This window comes from Cydia splendana, chromosome Z (assembly GCF_910591565.1).
Source record: "Cydia splendana chromosome Z, ilCydSple1.2, whole genome shotgun sequence".
In the NCBI taxonomy this organism is placed as follows: domain Eukaryota; kingdom Metazoa; phylum Arthropoda; class Insecta; order Lepidoptera; family Tortricidae; genus Cydia; species Cydia splendana.
The window spans coordinates 2709019-2729041 of record NC_085987.1 but is presented as its reverse complement, the minus strand read 5'-3'; the positions used below and the strand labels follow the sequence as shown (position 1 = coordinate 2729041).

Here is a 20023-nt window from a genome sequence, read left to right as displayed (position 1 = left end):
CCCGTTGAGCGGCCCGGCTAGTTGCTGAAGCTCATGAGCCCATCTGCTCAGACCGTCTGGTCCTGGTGGTCTTATAGGTCCGTGGCCATGCAGGGATCTTTGCAACTCGACATAATGACCGTACTGGGCAATAACGTCCAACACGTATCTGGGGGGGCCAACACGAAGTGACGGAGGGATGATACCGGGACCGAGCGTACGTCGTTGGATGCCCTCTGGCGCCGACGACGGACCAGCAGCCCCCTCCGAAGCTGATGGCTCTGGCGCTGAGTAGGCTTCTGGAGTGGAGACAGACAATTGAGGGTCAGGAGGGTCAGGAGGATCTGGCGGCTTCTCATCTATATCAGCCTCTATTCCGTCATCTTCTTCCTCAGTTGTATCGTCATCGGTACTGCCTACATCCTCCTCACTCATTAAGTCGTCTTCCAAATCTATTATTTTCACCATTTTTATAAAACTGAACTGAACTAAATAATTTATTCAAGTTCACAAGCTGAACTGGAACCGGATTAAAACAAGGATTATGATTTTTTTATTGGATGTACAGATGGGACAATTTTTTTGCAGAATCTGATAAAAGTTTGATTTATTTATATCCACCGATCGTCCGGGCGCGACTGGCACAAGTGCCTATTACACACTACCGTCACAGGAACTAAAGCTCAGACTGTAGTGACATCATAGTATCACAACACCGGAACACAAATAAGCCGGACCGGCAAAATTCACGTGTTTTAAAATGTGCACTTTTAAACGGGATGCACTGAGTTCAAATTTAGTGATTTTCGCGACAAGTGCGGAAGGTGCGGTAGCAGTGGGGTAGGAGCGATATTTTCCTGCCAGATATAAAAATTAAGAATTTCAGAAATCTCATTCAGAAATCGGGTTAAATGGGAAGAGAATATTAAAATAAATTAGGAATATCGAATTCCATTAAATGAATACGTGTTGAACTTATTCATCATTAATGAAATCCTGATTTGATCCAGATTATCAAAAATATTTGTAATTCGTTTGTCTTCTAAAACTGATAATTTCTGTCATCGGTGGACTCTGTGGTACATTGGAAGTGGGCAACATTTTCTCATATGTCATGTCAGCAATACTGCAAGGCTGCCGTTTTGCTGCGCATTGTACCACTTCTTCAATAAAAACAGCAAGAAAATTCTATACATTTAAGAAAATGACTGACAAAACGGTAGATTTTACCACTACGAATGGGTTGGAGAGCAAAACTCCGTTCCTGATCGGCGTCGCAGGAGGCACAGCCAGTGGCAAGGTGAGGCTAGACCACATTGTTTTATTATTGATTTTCCATTTTATTCCCTACCAAATACAGTTACGTAACGGTCAAAATAAGAGATAAGATGCCGGCGCGATGATTTAAGATTGGTCTTAGACTAGTTTTAGACCATTTTCGAGGATTTAAGTCGAAATTATTAACATAACCTATCGGAATGTAAGGACTGCGATGTTGTCGCGTGAGAAAGATAACATCCGTCGTTCGATTGTTTTTTGCACAATGTATTAATATGTTACGAATTGAGAGCATTGTTAACAGGCTGACTAACTTAATACATTAATACAACTATTCATTTAAGAGTACACATGGCACACAATTTTAATAACACCTTATGTTACCTATCAACACATGGAACTAAATGTTGATCGATTCATATTGCCTCTGTTTAGGCCAGACCACATTTTCCCATGTCAGGGATATATGGTAGTGTGTATTATAATAACAATTAATTTGCACTAGAGTAAATTGAGTTAATAATTTCTAAAAATAGATTATAGACAGACCTGGGTTGTCGTAGGTGGCACTATCACCGGAGCCTCAAGCAAGAATGAGATTTATGTCAAAAACTTATTCTTTACTGTATGACATCTATTTCAGTTTATAATTTACTGACTGAGTGTGACTATTAAAAACACAAATAAAAATTTTTTTAATAATTTAATTTGATTTGTTCCCTAGTTGTTTGAATCTACCTTGAGACAGTCAAATTTTGTATATTTTGTTTATATTTTTACTTGCAAATGTCTCTAGTCTTGTACAAAATTAATGTAGCATTTACTTATGTGAATTTTTACCTCCCAGTCAACAGTATGCCAACGCATAGTAGAAAAGCTCGGGCAGCAACACAAGGAACAAACAGAGAGGCGTGTGGTCTGCATCAGCCAGGACTCATTCTACCGAGAGCTCACACCCTCGGAGAGGCTCCGTGCCGAGCGGGGGCAGTTCAACTTCGACCACCCTGACGCCTTCGATGACAAGAAGTTGCTGGCGACACTGAAGGATATACTGCAGGGGAAGAAAGTCGAAGTGCCTATATATAATTACATCACTAATTCAATTAGGTAAGTACATAATTAATAATATATGGATGGAACGGAGATAATTTCTAGTTAAAATTACTCATTAGTGGTACAGTCTGTATCAAAGAGTCATGGCCGAAATGGTGAAATATATTGGAGCAGAACCTTATTTAGGTGTTACTATATTTTTGGCCACTATCACGTCACTATCTATTTGATGCTCACTACAAATCAATTTGCATATTATTTTAACAATAGGCCAGATGAATTCTTTTTTAAGGGTATCAGTCGATCTGGTTTGTTTTGAGGATCAAAAGTTTATATGGCACCCATTGCATCAAAGCAATACAAAATTCAGAAACAACAATCAAAATCTGGCAACACACAAAGCATCCCTTACTAAACGGTACGTGGTCGTGACGTCACAATCACGATCACGAAGCTGCCTTGAATTATGTAAAACAAGGAGATTGCTATTTTGACCGTGAAATATTGCGTTTAAGTATGTATTTATACACCATAATAATCATAAATAAATTTTTAACACATAATTTGTTTGTTAGCAACCGCACGCACACAATCTACCCTGCTGACGTGGTGCTCATCGAGGGGATCCTGGTGTTCTACTTCCCCGAGGTCCGAGAACGGTTCCACATGAAGCTCTTTGTTGATACTGACTCTGACACCAGGTTGGCGAGGAGAGGTAACGTTATGTTCTCCCGGACAACTCTTAATAACTGATTTTATGGTAAGGTCGATATGGGTAAATGTGGCAGGGTAAGTGTAACTGGCCTTAATTCTGGGGCCTGTTTACACATTGATTAGTGTTTAATGCGAGTTCATACATTTGCCATAGGCCAGCCACACTTACCCGTATGCCACACTTACCCATGTTAACCTTATTTGAAATGACCAAACATGCATTTTGTTACTTTTTACATTACTCAAGGGACCATACATTTTTTGATGTTATAGGGAGTTTTCGTTATACCTATAGAGAAAAAATAATATTAAAGTAAAGCAACTATAGCCATAAAATGTCGACGTTATAGATAGTGATAACGTTTCACTTTCTATAACGTCGACATTTTATCGATATCGAGTGACGCTATATGGAGTTTACACTGTATTTCCATGATGAGCCATCTATTAAGCATGTTAGTGTAATGTGATACAACATTTCTTCTAACAAACTGTGTCACTATTGTCCCCTGGACATAAATATAGCATCGTTATTATCATGAAAACCAGCCTCCTATCCTACCAAAATAAAGTCGCAAGCTTCCGCTGAACTGTTCGTTTCTGATATGTTCATTTGTTGTTTAGTGCCGCGGGACATCATGGAGCGAGGCCGAGACCTGGAGCAGGTGTTAAACCAGTACATGAACTTCGTGAAGCCCGCCTTCGAGGAGTTCTGTTTGCCGGTAAGTACAATACAACACTGGCGTATACATTTTTTTTAATTTATTCAAACAAAATTTATACAGTTTGACAGTATAAACCAAATCACTGTACAATTTCGAGTCAACTTATATGCTACGGTACACAACACTTTACAAAAACAGTTTTATAAAATACCACTACCATCCATCGTCTCACAATACTTCAGACATATACTACATACACTTGCCCATCGACTTGCAAATTAATCACGTTCAGGAGCCCATGACAGAAGCGCGTTCAGAAATTTTAGAGCGTGAATGAGAGAAGATTTTAGGTGTGCTACAATTAGACGTGCGCGCCGCCGCCATAAGGAGTCAGCGCGCCGCCGCCGCCGCCCGTAGTTTAAAATTTGCGCCGAGACCACTATACTGGACATCCCAAGAAAAAAATTCTGCACCAAATATTAAAGCATAGCGTTACTTTTCCCTGGTAGCGTACTTACACTACCCAGGAAACTACGACTACTACTAATACTTGAATGATATTATGTTATTTTTAAGTAAGTAAGTAAATATTGGAAACCAGTGTGAACATAATCTTTTTGTCAAAGTCCTACAGAACGCAGAACTTGCAAGGAAACATCCGACAGACTGACATTCTCCCCATATTTCATTATTTTTTAATAGAGCGATGTTAGGTGTTTCAAAACGTTCTAAAATGTCATTACTTGCCGTATTACAACGTAATGAACCAAATAGATAAAAAAAAATATTTTTATGGATTTTTTTTCCTGTGGATGTGGTGTGTGTGTGTGTGTGTGGATTTGTTTTCATCAAGAGACAGACCCGTTTTCATTTGAGAAATTTATTACAACAATTTTGATAAAAGTGCATGCATTATTGTAAAAACCATTGCTCAGATGTTACTGCTTCCTAGGATACCCCGCTAAGTTAGATTTAATGTGAAATAAATGACGTCAATGACTGGTAACATTTTACCACCTACGAGCTATAAAGTTATTGCAAAAATATAAACATAATAGGTTTTACTTACTTAAATTCATTTCATAAGTTGACATTATCAGTAAGTGTATTTCTAATTAAAAAATGCAATTATTCTATATTTATTTGAAAAAAACATGAATTGGACTAAAAAAAGCCTATGCACATAAAGTAGGGGTACTCTATACTCGGCGTGTCCAAAATACTGGACGTCTTTTCATTACGCGGCGTATCTTTTTATTTACACCGATCATAGCAGCGTCCAACATACTTGACATATGTTTTTTCAACATTTTAATTAGATTATATTTCATGATTTTTCTACAATAAACCAAAAAAAGCGGCCAAGTGCGAGTCGGACTCGCCCATGAAGGGTTCCGTATCAGCAAGTAACATAATAAAATTGCGGTTTACGATTTATGACGTATTAAAAAAAACTACTTACTAGATCTCGTTCAAACCAATTTTCGGTGGAACTTTGCATGGTAATGTACATCATATATTTTTTTTACTTTTATCATTCTCTTATTTTAGAAGTTACAGGCGGGGGCGACACACATTTTACCACTTTGGAAGTGTCTCTCGCGCAAACTATTCAGTTTAGAAAAAAATTATATTAGAAACCTCAATATCATTTTTGAAGACCTATCCATAGTCCACTACCCACACGTATGGGTCTGATGAAAAAAAATATTTTTAGTTTCAGTTGTATGGGGGACCCCCAAAAAAAATTTTTTTTTCTATTTTTGTGTGAAAATCTTAATGCGGTTTACAGAATACATCTACTTACCAAGTTTCAACAGTATAGTTCTTATAGTTTCGGAAAAAAGTGGCTGTAACATACACGGACAGACAGACAGACAGATATACATGACGAATCCATAAGGGTTCCGTTTTTTGCCATTTGGCTACGGAACCCTAAAAACATGATGTACTTACCACAGTTTTTTTGAGATTTTTTCCCTTGTTGATTTAGAGTTAATCTTGGTTTTTCATTATACGTATATTGAAAAGTTGAAAATCCCACGCCGCCGGCGTTACGCCGCCGCCGTGGATTTTTTCGTGGCGCGCCGCCGCCCGTTTTTTTTCCACCGGCGCGCACGTTAGCTACAATACGCGTTGCTGGAACTGCAAGAAGGTTATGGTGTCTAGGCCTAAGTTCCTGCTTGGATAGGAAAGGCACAGAGAGTCTCACTATCTGTGTCACTAGGTCAGGGCAGTCGGAATCTCCGCGCATAGTTCTACAAGCCCCTACCAGAACATTATAGTTACGCCTCACTTGCAGAGAGTTGAATCCCACGGATCCTTACAAAATTTTTAGATTTTGGATGTGGTGCATAATTGTTTTCCTTCGTATTTTCTCGGAAATGTTCGTATTTCTCATGCTAATTCAGTCAACGTCAGTACTTTTTGTACCGAGACTGACTGAAATAGCAAGACACGTTCGTACGTTTCCGTGAAAATAGAAGGAAAATAATTATGCACGTGTATCATTCTAGAGAGAACACATTAGATCCTATAATCGTGGATGATGAGAACGTTTAATGAAATAGTTACGATATCCAACTCAGTATTTACTGGACAAGACTGATTACAAATCAAAGCGCACGTTATATTCTTCACACTGAGCACGATTATCAACAGCTTGTCAGATTTGAAAGACGTTTACGAACATGTAATAACTAACAGGATGGCCCAAATAAATGTGGTAATAACCTCGGCATATTGTTGATAAGAATGATAAGAACAAACATTTATTTTTGATCCAACCTGTAGAATTGTGAGTTCTATTGATTTAGGCATTTTAGGCAACAAAATTATTTCAGTGAAAATTAGAGTTTCCGTTGCGTATAAAATGATAAGCCGGTATCGTCAGTGTATGTACATCAATTATTTTATTTTAACAGTGTTAGGGGTCACACATAACATAAATTATTTTCCTTTTCTATTTCAGACCAAGAAATTCGCTGATGTCATTATTCCCAGAGGCGCTGACAATATCGGTGAGTTACTTTTACTAGTACCACATCTCATTTTTCAATAGCCGGGTCCATATAGAACGGGCATCGTCTGTGTATACGTGCCTCGGCCACGTTGCCTCGGCGAGGCACGTCTCCACCGACCGAGATGCTTCGCGCGGCAACTTCTTCGCGAGGCTGCTCGCTCTGTGTGGACCAGCCGAATATTCCATACGTTAAAACTAAATCAACCTAAACTAACTGAACCAGCTGTGGAATGAACTGTGTATTTCCGAACAGATACGACCGATACGATCTTAAAGGCCTGCAACGCAGTTGCTACCCTCTGGCGTTGCAGGTGTCCATGGACGACGGTAATTGCTTACCATCAGCGATTAGTCTGCATGTTTGCCTTCATATGGAGGGCAAACGTGAAACCGAAGTTCGTCAATTGCGGGCATCTTTATCATTCACTCTAATTATGCCTTAATTGGTGTAAAAGAGAAAGATGCCCGCAATTTGCGAACTTCGGTGTTCGCGGTAGACCCTCTGTTTTGGACGACAGCGCGGCGGCGGCGGTTGCATTAGGTGATTACACCTTTAGGGCGTCGTTATATGTATCGGTCGTCGGTACAGGTTGAAAAGATAGTGGTAGCAACCATGCCATTTAATTCCCTACGATCTTGACTATCGCGGTTCCACTTTTTTGGGGGCCTTCGCGTGCTGCGTATTTCGGTTCTTGGTTGCCATCTTGCTCCAGTGAACTGCATTTACCTTTATTCCGGACGAGACAGTTATCGGGACTCGAAGCGTTAAACTGTGAAATTAGGGGTTCTCAAACTTTTTATGTTGCACCCTCTGGCCTGTGTTGCGCAACATTGGTAGTGATGTCGCGAAAGTTTGATGTACTCCAGCCGATCGTACCAACGTGACAACTTCTTGAATTTATCACACATGTGTTTCTACTGTTTTGAAGGATTATATTTGTAAGTTTTAGTTCTAAGTATATTATAACAACGGTAAGTAGCACAAAGTCATAGCCACTGCAATGAAATGAAAAGCAAAAAAAGGTCCTTATGTAACTATTTGACTAGCCGTCAAAAATAAATGTATAGTACTTTTCAACCACAATTTTATAGACTTTATAACTATAATAAAAAAATATGACAAGCTTTAGTCGCATCATGAAATAAAACGAACTGTAGACAAAGTAAAGCAAAAAAATCGAACTCAATTTACTGACCACCATTTTGTTGTCATAAAATACTTGTTCGCATGTAGGGCCCAAATTGCAGCGGCTATGCCTTAAGTAGCTGCTAAACCGGACCTTACTCCCTCCACTCAAGGTCCATTTTTGTTGCAGTGGCTATTGACTTGATAGTGCACCACATATGGGACATTATGTATAAGAAGCGGTCGCCGCCCCGCCTGAACGGGTGCAAACACGAAGAGGAGACCGGGGCGAGAAGGATGTCCGGCAGCTCGGAGGACACGCTGAGTCGATAGGGGGAGGGTGGGGACTTTTGAGATGCACTAGGGTGAAAGGAGACTGAATGACAGTTACATACAAAGTTGCATATGTTAAGTTACCGATGGCGTGAAACGAATAAGTGAGTGAAGTTATCTATGAATAAAAAATATCAAAGCATCTCTCACATAACAAAGGTTCATTGATTGTGTAAGAGTGCATCCAACACAAAGACTTTATATAAGCCCACAAAGTCGCACATACTAGCCCTATGCTGCATCTCGAAAGTCGCGTAGTTTAGCACATTCACTGTGCCCCCAACGCACATATGCGTTCACCGTCATACAAGTTTGTTCCTACGCCACGCCCCCTGGCAGTGAATGCGTTAAACCTATTTTAGGTACATATATTGTTCTATGTAATAAGAGTACGTGCGATTTTTCAAATTACATAATTTTTGACGAAAAATAATTAGTTATGTACCAACGTACTTTTATGTTTAACTATGTCCCGAAGATATCTCAGTAGGTTAGGTATATGGATATTGGATATCTTTAAAAAAAATGCAAAAGATCATATATAAATGAAATAAAGGGCATGTAGCAGGAAGCATACACACGCAATGTGCAATATTGTATTTATTAAATATTTAAATTTATCTCAATCATTTCACTTAACCAAATATTTAGAAAATAATTATGTTTTTTGAAAAATCACAAGTACGCAAGCGTCCCAGTAATATATTAGGTCCTTACCTATGAAATTGGCGTTTTTGTTCATAGATATAAGTCTGATCCTAGTTTTTTTTTTTTTACAAAAGTACATACACAATTACAATAAAACTACAGTGCACTCAATAAACAACGATTTTACATACAATTAATTGTTATTTTTTATTGTTAAGTGTTCAGAATTAAGCCTTGAAAATAGGTCTTTTCATGTGCTGTCGGTTCGAGTATTAAAATTACTTATATTTTTCTAATGGTACCAATTTTCAAGAAATGGAGATATTGAAAACATACCTTAAAGGTGTCAAAAATTACTGGAAAAAATTTGTTTGGTTTGAATTAGCCATCAAAAAAATATCCGCAAAATTAATTGTATGGAAATTCGTGTTTCGTTGAAATTCTCCGAACAAAACGCCAATTTCATAGGTAATGACCTAATACCTGTATTTGTACTACCTTATTTACTTAATCGTAAGTTACATCATGTAGGCCCTTATTTGATGAAATATTATTATATGTGCAATTTTTACAACCAACATTAGCTATCAATTCGGTGAAATAATTTTGTAGTACATATGTACATGATGATTTTTTTTACAAACACTCATGGTTTTTATTTGTATAAGCAATGTATTTTTTATACAAAATTCCCAGCTAAGACTGCACACTAGGCGCCGCTTTTATTTGACTTTTAGGTTATTTTTTAGTTGTAAATCTCCTTGCATTTCTTGAGGAAAGCATTGTGCATGTCCCGGTATTTTATTTTTAGGCTTGCCTGCCTCGTATTAAACTAATTAAGCCATTCTACTTTTCGTTGACGATAAGATATTACTTACGTTTGCTTTCCAGCTTTAAAAATAATGTTCTTTTTGAACAATTAATTATTTTCAATGATTAATGTACTATTTTGAAACACAAATTGTATATACTAGTTAAAAATATATATTTCTTGCGCAATAGTGTGACAAACGAAAAGTAGAATGACGTGTTTACCTCCTATACCTATACGTCTACCATCAGTTTTGACATTGACATATACTCTCACGTTTCCGTAACTTACTTTCTATGCATCTCGCTCGTACTCGCATATTAGTGCAAGCGAGATGTACAGAAAGTAAATTACGTAGACGTGAGCGTTATGTCAATGTAAAAACTGGTGGTAGACGTACTACTATACACATTCAATGGGCCCCTGTTACGTGACTATGGTAATGTACTGTTAAAATGAGTTGGATCGTGGGGCCTACGAGTTGACCGATAATATTGTATGGTTGATACAGTCAGTGAGTCAGTTAACCAAGTATTAAATACATTGAACTTAATACTTGGTTAACATTTATACTTTTAAAAGGCATCGACTTTTTGAACATATTTGTGCAATACGAGTATAAAGATGAAATAAAACAAACGCAATATATTTTATGTACCAAAATAATTACGTGCAATAATAATTAATAATACATAATGATGGGTTTAAAGAAGTTCTGCATATTTGAGGATTTTTGTTTCGTTGCATAATTCCACAATTGAACAAATGCTACCTATTAGCCGGTATTACCTACCTATGCTAGAGCGAGCATACGCGCAAGGCAATTTCCTCGCGCACAAAACGGCCAGTGTAGATGTGCCTCTCGCGCGCCGCCTCGGACGAGTGAATCCGGCTATTGACTGTTATTTGTTATACAAACCTATAACCTCACTATATGACTCAGTTCAGCGGTACTGCACCTAAGACCATTTTCAATGTTTTCATATTGTCCGATCCGATAGCTGCTTGAAAATGCACTATGGCATCAAGTCCTTTAATTATTCCATTAACGCTTTGTTTAGGATAACAAACAAATATTACATAAAAAATGCCTTTTTTGCTTCTCCGTCATCCGATATCGGATCGGATAATGTTAAAATGCTAAATTAATATGATTTCGCGGTTATTGCATGATTGACACATTGAAAAATCCCATTTGACTGCAATAACGCAAGTCTACTGTAGTTTAGTTATGTGTACTGCTAGATAGTCCCGGTGACAATGTAATTGCGTAACTAGTGTAGAACACCACAGAATCGGGCCGATATTACAACTACATATTTGTAGTTTTTAGGCCGTTTAGGCCAACAAATGTTTATGCCCCAATATGTAATCCGTACTCTAATGTTAAGGTGTTGATTTGTGTATTAGTTATGTGTATTTTAAGGCTGATTTTAATTTAGTATTAGTAACCTTTCCTTAAAGTTTGATACAAGTTATGCCACACACACACACACACACACACAAAACCATGGACTGAATACCGGCATTATTTTTATGATATTAAATACCACAGTGAAACACCATCCTCTTTTGGTATTTGTTAATGTTTAAGGTTAAAACGTTTTATTTCTCTTAAATACCTTTCCTAAATGCCATTATGGAATATAAAAAACTAGCGAATATCAAGTAACATTTTTATACTAATTTATACTGGTAAAGGTCCTTCCAGAAAATCTTGTTCAATATTGTGCACAAATTGTTTCATTTATATAATTACTACTGCCAAACGAATAGCATTTCATTTTTTGCTGTGTATACTTTTTTCAATCTTCTCTGCATTTGTATTGTTTATTTAGATTTTATTTGTTCTTACATATATGTAACCACTTAAAAATAGGTTGTGGTGTAAAGTACAGATCAGTTAATTCTGGTGCATTCATTTCAAATCGCACAACTTTAAATTTATATCTTAACTTTGCCCAGTTACCACTACCAGCCACAAGTATGTTTTGCTATTGTCATATAAATAACCTAACATTTATACGACAGATGTTTTCTGAAATAATAATTAATATCTGGGAGACCGAGCTTTGCTCGGAAAACATATAAAAACTCAAAAATGCGCGTTTTCCCAGAGATAAGACCTAGCTAGGTCGATTTATCGCCCCCGAAAACCCCCATATAGCAAATACCATCGAAATCGTTTACAGGTATTAGATAGATTATATATTTTACATATAAATAAACAGATATACAACAACCTATAAATTGATATAAATAAAAGAGTTAAGCATATAAACTGTCGATAAGATCATGGTTGTCCTTAAAAGTGCGAGATTACGAAGTAATAAAGGCGAATTGGTTTGTTTACCTACATTATTCGCAATTTCTATTGAACTCAACTTTACATATTACCTATATTAAATTGATGTGTCGTCCCCAATTGTCGCCTAGGTTTTATATGCCATAACGTTTTGTGACATAGCATTAGTTACTTAAATGTGATTGCATTGCAGAATTTGAAGACCTTACTGAGAAAGTACTTTTAGAAACTTGTCACCAAATCTTTACAAAATAGAATATTAAATAGATACCTACAGCAAGTTATTTCATTCAAGTAGATCAAACGGGAAATTATATCTCCTTTAATCCATATCTAAATATTTACACAAAATAGGAATATTTTCTTGATATTTAACCTGATTTTCGCTCAAAGTAACATAATTTTTTCGAAGCTATTATAGTTCGTTTTACTAAGATTTTTGTTATGAACTACGCAGATACCAACATAATTAAGTTGTTAGAATGGCCGAGCTCAAACAAACATTGCACTTACAGGACAACTACTATAAGTGGTGGGTGGTATGTACTTCAATTTAAATCCAAACAGATTATGTTTACTAATAAAAAATGAAAGTAAATCACTGTTGAAAATTACAAAACTAATAATTTTATACAATTGCAATAGTTGGAACAAGCTACAAGAATAATATAATTGTTGGAATTTATTTTAAGGGATTGGTTGTATTCTTAGAAAATATAGGTTAAGTGTATGAAGGATTATGTTATTGTCGTATTTTAAATACTGTCGCTAATTAAAGCATATTAAACATGCATTGGCGTTTTATCAATATAAATCCTGTGAATTATTGTGATAATTTGAAAAGGTTAGGGTATTAATTTTTACGAAATATATAAATTAGAAATAGTCCCAAATGTCCGGGCGTAAGGCTGCGGCAAGCTACAAAAGATCTTGTAGACGGTCTTCTGCACATTGCCACATCAATTGTATAAATTCGACACTGTATATTGTTTATGATCTTAAAAGCAAACGGACGAATAATTTATCACAATTTGCTTTGTTTTTATTATTACATTATAAGAAATGTTAGTTTAGTTGGTTTATGTTAAGATTAGTTATAGAAACTTTTGCTATAATGATTTTCGCGTGATTAGTTTACGCGTTTTTAGTTTATCACTTTATATGTTATATTTCCGGGGATGTGTACGTATTCAATTTCAATGTTTAATGTATGAAGTGTTTTCGGGGGTCGACTATGTGTCTGTGGGTATCAGGTATGCCTTAACCTTTCCTATGCGTTAGTTGTTAAAAATAGTGAGTTCAATTCAAACCTCGGTCGCGCCGAATATGCGCCGCCTCGCGAGGAAATTGCCTCGCGAAACCGCTCGGCCTGTGTAGACGTGCCTCGACGGCCTGCCTAATAGAGAAGCAAAAATAATGCTCGACAAAAATCCTAAAACATAATTAAATATTCGGTCAGGATCCTTATTTTACAAGAGGTTAACTTTAATCATCAGCCTATTATATTCCACAATAGCTCACACTTGGTGGTTTCTATTTTTAAACTTATTCGATTAGGTAATTTGTAAATTAGACGTGAAAGTATATTTCTCAGTTAAATGAATCAGTACACAAAGATTAACTGCCCATATAACCATTCCAGTCGCAGAATCACAAAGTGGTAACTAAATGTCAGATGTGTCGTAACAGAGTCCACACAATGTGTCTAGAATTGTTTCGAAACAAAGTGTCGTCGCCGTGTCTACACTTTTCCGTAACAAGGTGTCGACACATTTGTGTGCACTTTGCGTGCGGTTTGCGACTAAATCTGACAGCAAATGTCAATATAAAATACCTCTTGAAAACCAAGGTTTGTCAAACTACTATTAGTGTCTCGTGTGCTCGTAATTCTAGTAAGTCATCATGGGCAATGCAAATGATAATAATCGACCGAAACCATATAAACACCCAACACCCGTCAACCTTTTACAGAAAAGTTTTTAAAGAAATTCAATAAGCTACTTAGGTCAGGCAACGAATGCTCCAAAAGTTGTAGAGGGAAATGCTCGGAACACAATTTTTGACTCCGTAACTCGGTTTGACAAGTTAGGAGGTGAACATATCAAAAGTCCCCGGCCGTAGCCCTTGAGCGGGGGGGGAGAGAGGGGCTTTGAAGGTCCCATTTTCCCGTTTTTCGATTATATCTCGGAAACTATGCATCTCAGCGACATGGCCACTTATACAAAATGAAAGTTTATTTAATTTGTTACAAGTTTATTCAGTCAATTTTTTCGATATGTTGAATAGTTTTTGAGATATCCGCTCTTGAAAGTTTATTTAGGGCTCTCAATTTTATCTTGATATATCTATATCAGTGAAGGTGCTAGGCCGTGTTTGGTATCGTTTTCGTATAAATCTGGGGTGCTGAATCCATTTAATATATCACATTGACACCATTCCACAAAATAAAAATAAATCTTTTTAGGGTTCCGTACCTCAAAAGGAAAAAACGGAACCCTTATAGGATCACTCGTGCGTCTGTATGTATGTCCGTCTGAATACACAAAATAGTTCTTTACATATAGATGACAGGAAAACCTATTAGAAATGTGCAGTCAAGCGCGAGTCGGACTTAATGTACGGAACCCTTAATACGCGAGTCCGACTCGCACTTGGCCGGTTTTTTTGAAACTCTTCTTGACGCTTAACCGCTGAACCGATTTCGTTGAAATTTGGTATAGAAATAGTTTGCGTCCCGGAACAGGACATAGGATAGATCTTATAACCAAAATCATCTTTTGAAGGTGTGAAAAGTGGCGTGGAAATTTGTACGGGAAATCAATAACCGCTGAACCGATTTATATGAAATTTGGGATGGTCTACATCTTTGATTTAGTTAAAAATGATGAAAAAACATGACTTCAAACCTAAACTTAAACAGTATGCTTCAAGAAGTCAATTCTGAATTCCCCCCTACACCTCATTTCACACCTTTAAAGGATGATTTTTGAGATAACTTATTATATCCTGTCTCGGGACTCAAAATATATGTGTACCAAATTTAAATTAAAACTGTTCAGCAGTTTAAGCGTGAAGAGGAGTTTAAAAGAAAGTATTTTAATAAGTTTATATGTTTTTACTTCGGAATGGTGTCAATGTGATACCTTAACTAAATTTGGTACTGCGAATTTATACGAAAACGATACCAAACATGGCCTCGTAGCTTTACTGTTGTAGAAGTCAAAATAAAATTGAGAGCCCTAAATTCTTATTACTTGGCCAAACTTGTGTAGAAGGAAAAGGTAAAATAAAAGTCTTCGGCAGGAATATAAGACACAAATATATTTTTTTTTGCGTTACTATTTCATTCATCAAATATAAACATACCTTGATTATACTATTCTAGTGAGATCCTCATAGATAAACAAAAACATTTACTTAAAAAATTACAAGGTCGAAATGTCACGGAACTTGTGAGAGTAATATGTGAAAAATATAAACTTTTATGACAAAAAAAATCTGGACACAATTTAAGAATCACCCAATTGCGTCGAGGAATCATCTGTATTTTTGCTTGTTTCATTACCTCCTCGCTTCTTTTTTGTCCTTTGTATTCTGTAGCAATTTGTTAGATCTGAAAATAAAGATAACTTGCGTCGTCACGGATGTCGATTTATAGGTTTTAGGGAGTGCAGAATTCGAAAACGATGATCATTTTATAATCCAAGATGGCGGCTACGTATTTTGTCATAAAAGTGGAATCCAAAATAGTCATTATTTTCGAAATCTGCGCCCCCAGAAACCTATAAAACGACATCCATGACGACTTTTATGACATAGTGCATGGCCGCCATCTTGGAATCCAAAATGGTCATCATTTTCGAAATCTGCGCCCTCTAAAACCTATAAAACGACACCCATGACGACTTTTATGACATAGTGCATGGCCGCCATTTTGGAATCCAAAATGGTTATCATTTTCTAAATCTGCGCCCCCCAAAACCTATAAAACGACACCCATGACGACTTTTATGACATAGTGCATGGCCGCCATTTTGGAATCCAAAATGGTCATCATTTTCGAAATCTGCGCCCTCTAAAACCTATAAAACGACACCCATGACGACTTTTATGACATAGTGCATGGCCGCCATTTTGGAATCCAAAATGGTTATCATTTTCTAAATCTGCGCCCCCCAAAACCTATAAAACGACACCCATGACGACTTTTATGACATAGTGCATGGCCGCCATTTTGGATTCCAAAATGGTCATCATTTTCAAAATTGGGGCCCCCTAAAACGTATAAAACGACATCCATGACGACTTTTATGACACAGTGCATGGCCGCCATTTCGGATTCCAAAATGATCATTATTTTCGAAATCGGCACTCCCTAAAACCTATATATCGACACCCATCTCGACTTTTATGACAAAGTGTTTTGCTACCATCTGCATGCAAGACATTTCTATTATTTTTACGTACAAAAATGGCCCCCTGTCAACTTTCAATCGAGATTTAATCGATAATTTATTCGATTAATATTCAGATTAATTCAATTTCAATCTATGTTAGGTCGACTAAACTAATCGCGATTAAAATTTGAGAATTAACTTTTTTTATTCCATTAATTAGTCGAATAAACAGTTAATCGATTAATGCCCATCTTCTGACCACGGCATTTTTACACTTTGAGAATATCTGAAAACAAATCAACACAAGGAGCCATTTTGCAAATCCAGTAACTTTGTTATTACTTTTGACAGCGCGTGTCATGTGTCAACACAGAGTCGACACAAAGTCGAAACATTGCAACTACTTTGTGACTGCAATATTTCTCAGCCTTAAACCATATTTATACATCATAATTAACAAGTTTGGTAGTATGTAAAGCGTTATTTCTGTTATTTAAGTATAGTATACGCATCGAAGTACTAAAAATGCTTCAAATAATATAGTTATGAACACAGGCACTGAGAAGTAAACAATTTCATTTCCCGCTAAACTACAACAATGTGGTGGCGCGTTGATTATATTACACTTAGTTTATCAAATCACTCGAGCAGTTTAATTCCCCATAATAATTTAAGTCATATTGTAATATAAATGCAAACAATATATAATTACGTCTTGTAATCCGTTTAAGAGATGGCGTATTAATGTCACTTATTTTTATTTAAGTATTTTTCCATCTGACAGTTTCCATTTGACAGGAACAAAATGAACGAATGAACGAATGATTTTGGCATAAAGTAGTCGCAAACCCGAAACAATGTGTGCACACGGCGACCACACTTTATGTCACTTTGTGTCATGTGTCGACCCTTCCCCATTTCTGGTAACTGTGTCGACACGGCGACGACTCTGCGACTGGAATTGTGACCGAAACAGACGGTGTCGACACAAGATGTGTCAACACCGCGTCGTAACGGCGACTGGAAATGGTTGTATGGGTGGTCAATGTGAACTTTTATTAAAGTTATTCCTTAGAGGAATTTTGTTTTATAAATTATTTTCTAAAGCATTCAAAGCTAAGTAGCTTTTCAGGAAGTCCTGAAAGTTAAGATTATTTCAGTATCGGAGACTAAAATCCCGCAGAAGAAAATCAACTTGAACGATGACTAAGCTATACAATTGCGTCAATTAACTGCTATTCTTATAAACATAGGTAGGTACATACCTACGCGTAATAGGGACCTCGGGACCTAAATGCCGTGTGTATGTATATGTAAGTTATTCACGGATCATAATTCGAATAAAAACTTTTGTAGGAAAACATTTTATCAATTATTTATACTTCATTTTATTTAAAATTAACCTACCTGTTTTTTTGGCTTTGTCACCATAATATAATGTAATATGGAATGTTAATGCAAATAAAGAGAAGTACCTAAATTATAGGTACATGCGTCATTACCAAACTTAAACACTCTGTAAATTGTAGTAATACAAGATAAACCTCCATGAAGACTTCCATGTTTGTACTATTTTAGCCTTTTTGTAACTACAGATTTACTTTTATTAAAAGTGCGTGTGCGTTATTTTCGTAATTTATCTTGTTACAATTTTGCCCACAATTTTCCATGTTTCGTTTATGTTCATGTCAACATTGCCCACAATTTCATAAAACAATTTTGCATGGCGTGATTGTCCCAATTATAAGACTTGTATCTATTTGTACGAATCTTCGAAGCATTTAGTTGTTTGTATCCTATAATAAAGTGTGCAACCTATTAAGTAGTATTATTTTATTTTAATTTTCCCATTTTAATGAAATACAAAGTCTCTCTAAAGAAAGTGGAATATCGCAAGGTCATTTTCGCGTATACTTACACTGTACTATAAGTAAACATTAATAATGTGATGCAGAGTCTATTTTCATTAGCCAGACCAGACTTCAGAGAAAGGACTCTTATCACGACGAATTACGTACATAGACCTGCCTGTTCCTATCTTCATCGCGCGCGCATAATTATATTCCTGTCCCGCTCGCACAGAGTCATTAACCGCCGACACCATGGGTGGGTCAATGTACGAAATTCCTTGTGCGTCGTTTCTTTAGAAAATCAAATTTTCGCAAATGTTAGTGTGATGCGAGCATTTGTCCCTTGATATCCGTTATTCTATTTGCAACGTGCGGTAGTCACAGCCATAGGAAAGCAAATTGTTATTAATATTCATGCATACCTACACAGCATAACACATAACATCGTCACATTGTAAAAAGTAACAGTGGACCGACGCCTTTGATGTTTGCGTAAATGCCGACACCGCACAAGAACACAGGGTTGTCAGACTTTTACACAACTGCCCAAGACTTACACTTGACTTACTATAACACAGGCTAGCCCTGTAAGTAGTAACCGAGCTACTAACAATGGCGATGTACCTATGCAGCTCGCGACCCACCCCCGCACTCCGCACGATTGCCCTGTCTAGACGGCTTAACCTGGCTTTAATGACGAACTTGCTTTGCTTTCCAGTGGCGATCGACCTGATAGTGCAACACATATCAGAATTTCTGAAACGGAACGTCAGGGAGCATAACTTCGTGGGCCTGGATTACCCCGACTTCTGTCCGTCTGTCCCGGGCAGCCCACAGCGGGGGAAGAGCGGACGGCCGCACTAAACCGAATTATTATTTATTTGTAACTGAGTGCTGTGACCAAAGTCAGAGGTAGCGTTCTAACACGTTCAGTGCAGCGTTGGAAAAACCCGATATCTAACGCAGTGAACGTGTTAATCTCCAGCTTAATATACAGTGCGTTACTAACTCCAATCATAAAGGCTGGCGATGGCAACAAATCATGAGTGTGTGTTTCGATTTTAAAGAGATGTGATAGATGCTGTTACCTCGCCTTTCGAACACGTGATATTTGAACTGTCAAAGATCGTTTAAATCAGATATTTTTTCTACTATATTGACCATCGTGATAGAACGTTAAAAGCGTTTAGAAGTAGTTTAACGGAAGTCATGGACTTATTCTAGCGTTATTAAAGTTAGACCAAAACAAGTCTGCAAAGATTTTGATAGCACACGCAGTGCAAGTGTTAATTTAAATGTCAAACTTCTATGAAATTATGACGTTTAAACACTTGCACTGCGTATGCTATCAAAATTGTTGCAGACTTTTCCTGGTCTAACTCTACTTCCCTGGACGGCGATGGTCAATATAGCATGGCGGGCCGTATCGCCCCGCGTAAAAGGAATAGTTGTATCAAAACAATAAATACCTGTACGCCTTTTTAAAAATTAAGTATGGGCTTTAGCCAAAGAACATGTGACGTTGCTTGTCGCAATCTTAAAATAATCTGAATTTCGTTGTCAAAATTACATTTCTAGTAATTCTAGTAGAAATAGGATCTGACGGTGATATTTACATATGACTGTAGTAAATTATTTTCAGCTTTGTACATACATATAGTACAATTAGCTTTGTACATATAGTAATAAATTACACGCATGTAATGTTCCGAAGGCACAACATACTCTGAAAACCTGTAAATCTGCATTCAAGTCTAATCGAATCGCTTAACTTCAAAATCGGGTAAATCCGTCTGTTAGATTATTCGATTTTGGTATTAAGATAAAGACGTACATAATAGG

The 20023-nt window shown here is 36.9% G+C and overlaps 1 protein-coding gene across 2 annotated transcripts; it reads left to right on the top strand.

Moving 5' to 3' along the window:
- Nucleotides 1-1076: 1076 nt before the first annotated feature.
- LOC134805334 (uridine-cytidine kinase) lies at nt 1077-19127 on the top strand. Of its 2 annotated transcripts, none has more exons than XM_063778664.1 (6): nt 1077-1279; nt 2105-2364; nt 2886-3025; nt 3649-3746; nt 6661-6709; nt 18900-19127. In XM_063778664.1, exons 1-6 carry the CDS (start codon nt 1094-1096, stop codon nt 19043-19045), a joined length of 879 nt encoding a protein of 292 aa, XP_063634734.1. In that variant the 5' UTR covers nt 1077-1093; the 3' UTR covers nt 19046-19127. The 2 variants fall into 2 exon arrangements, with proteins under 2 accessions (XP_063634734.1, XP_063634735.1); XM_063778665.1 differs by lacking the exon at nt 18900-19127 and adding an exon at nt 8028-13891.
- Nucleotides 19128-20023: the final 896 nt, after the last annotated feature.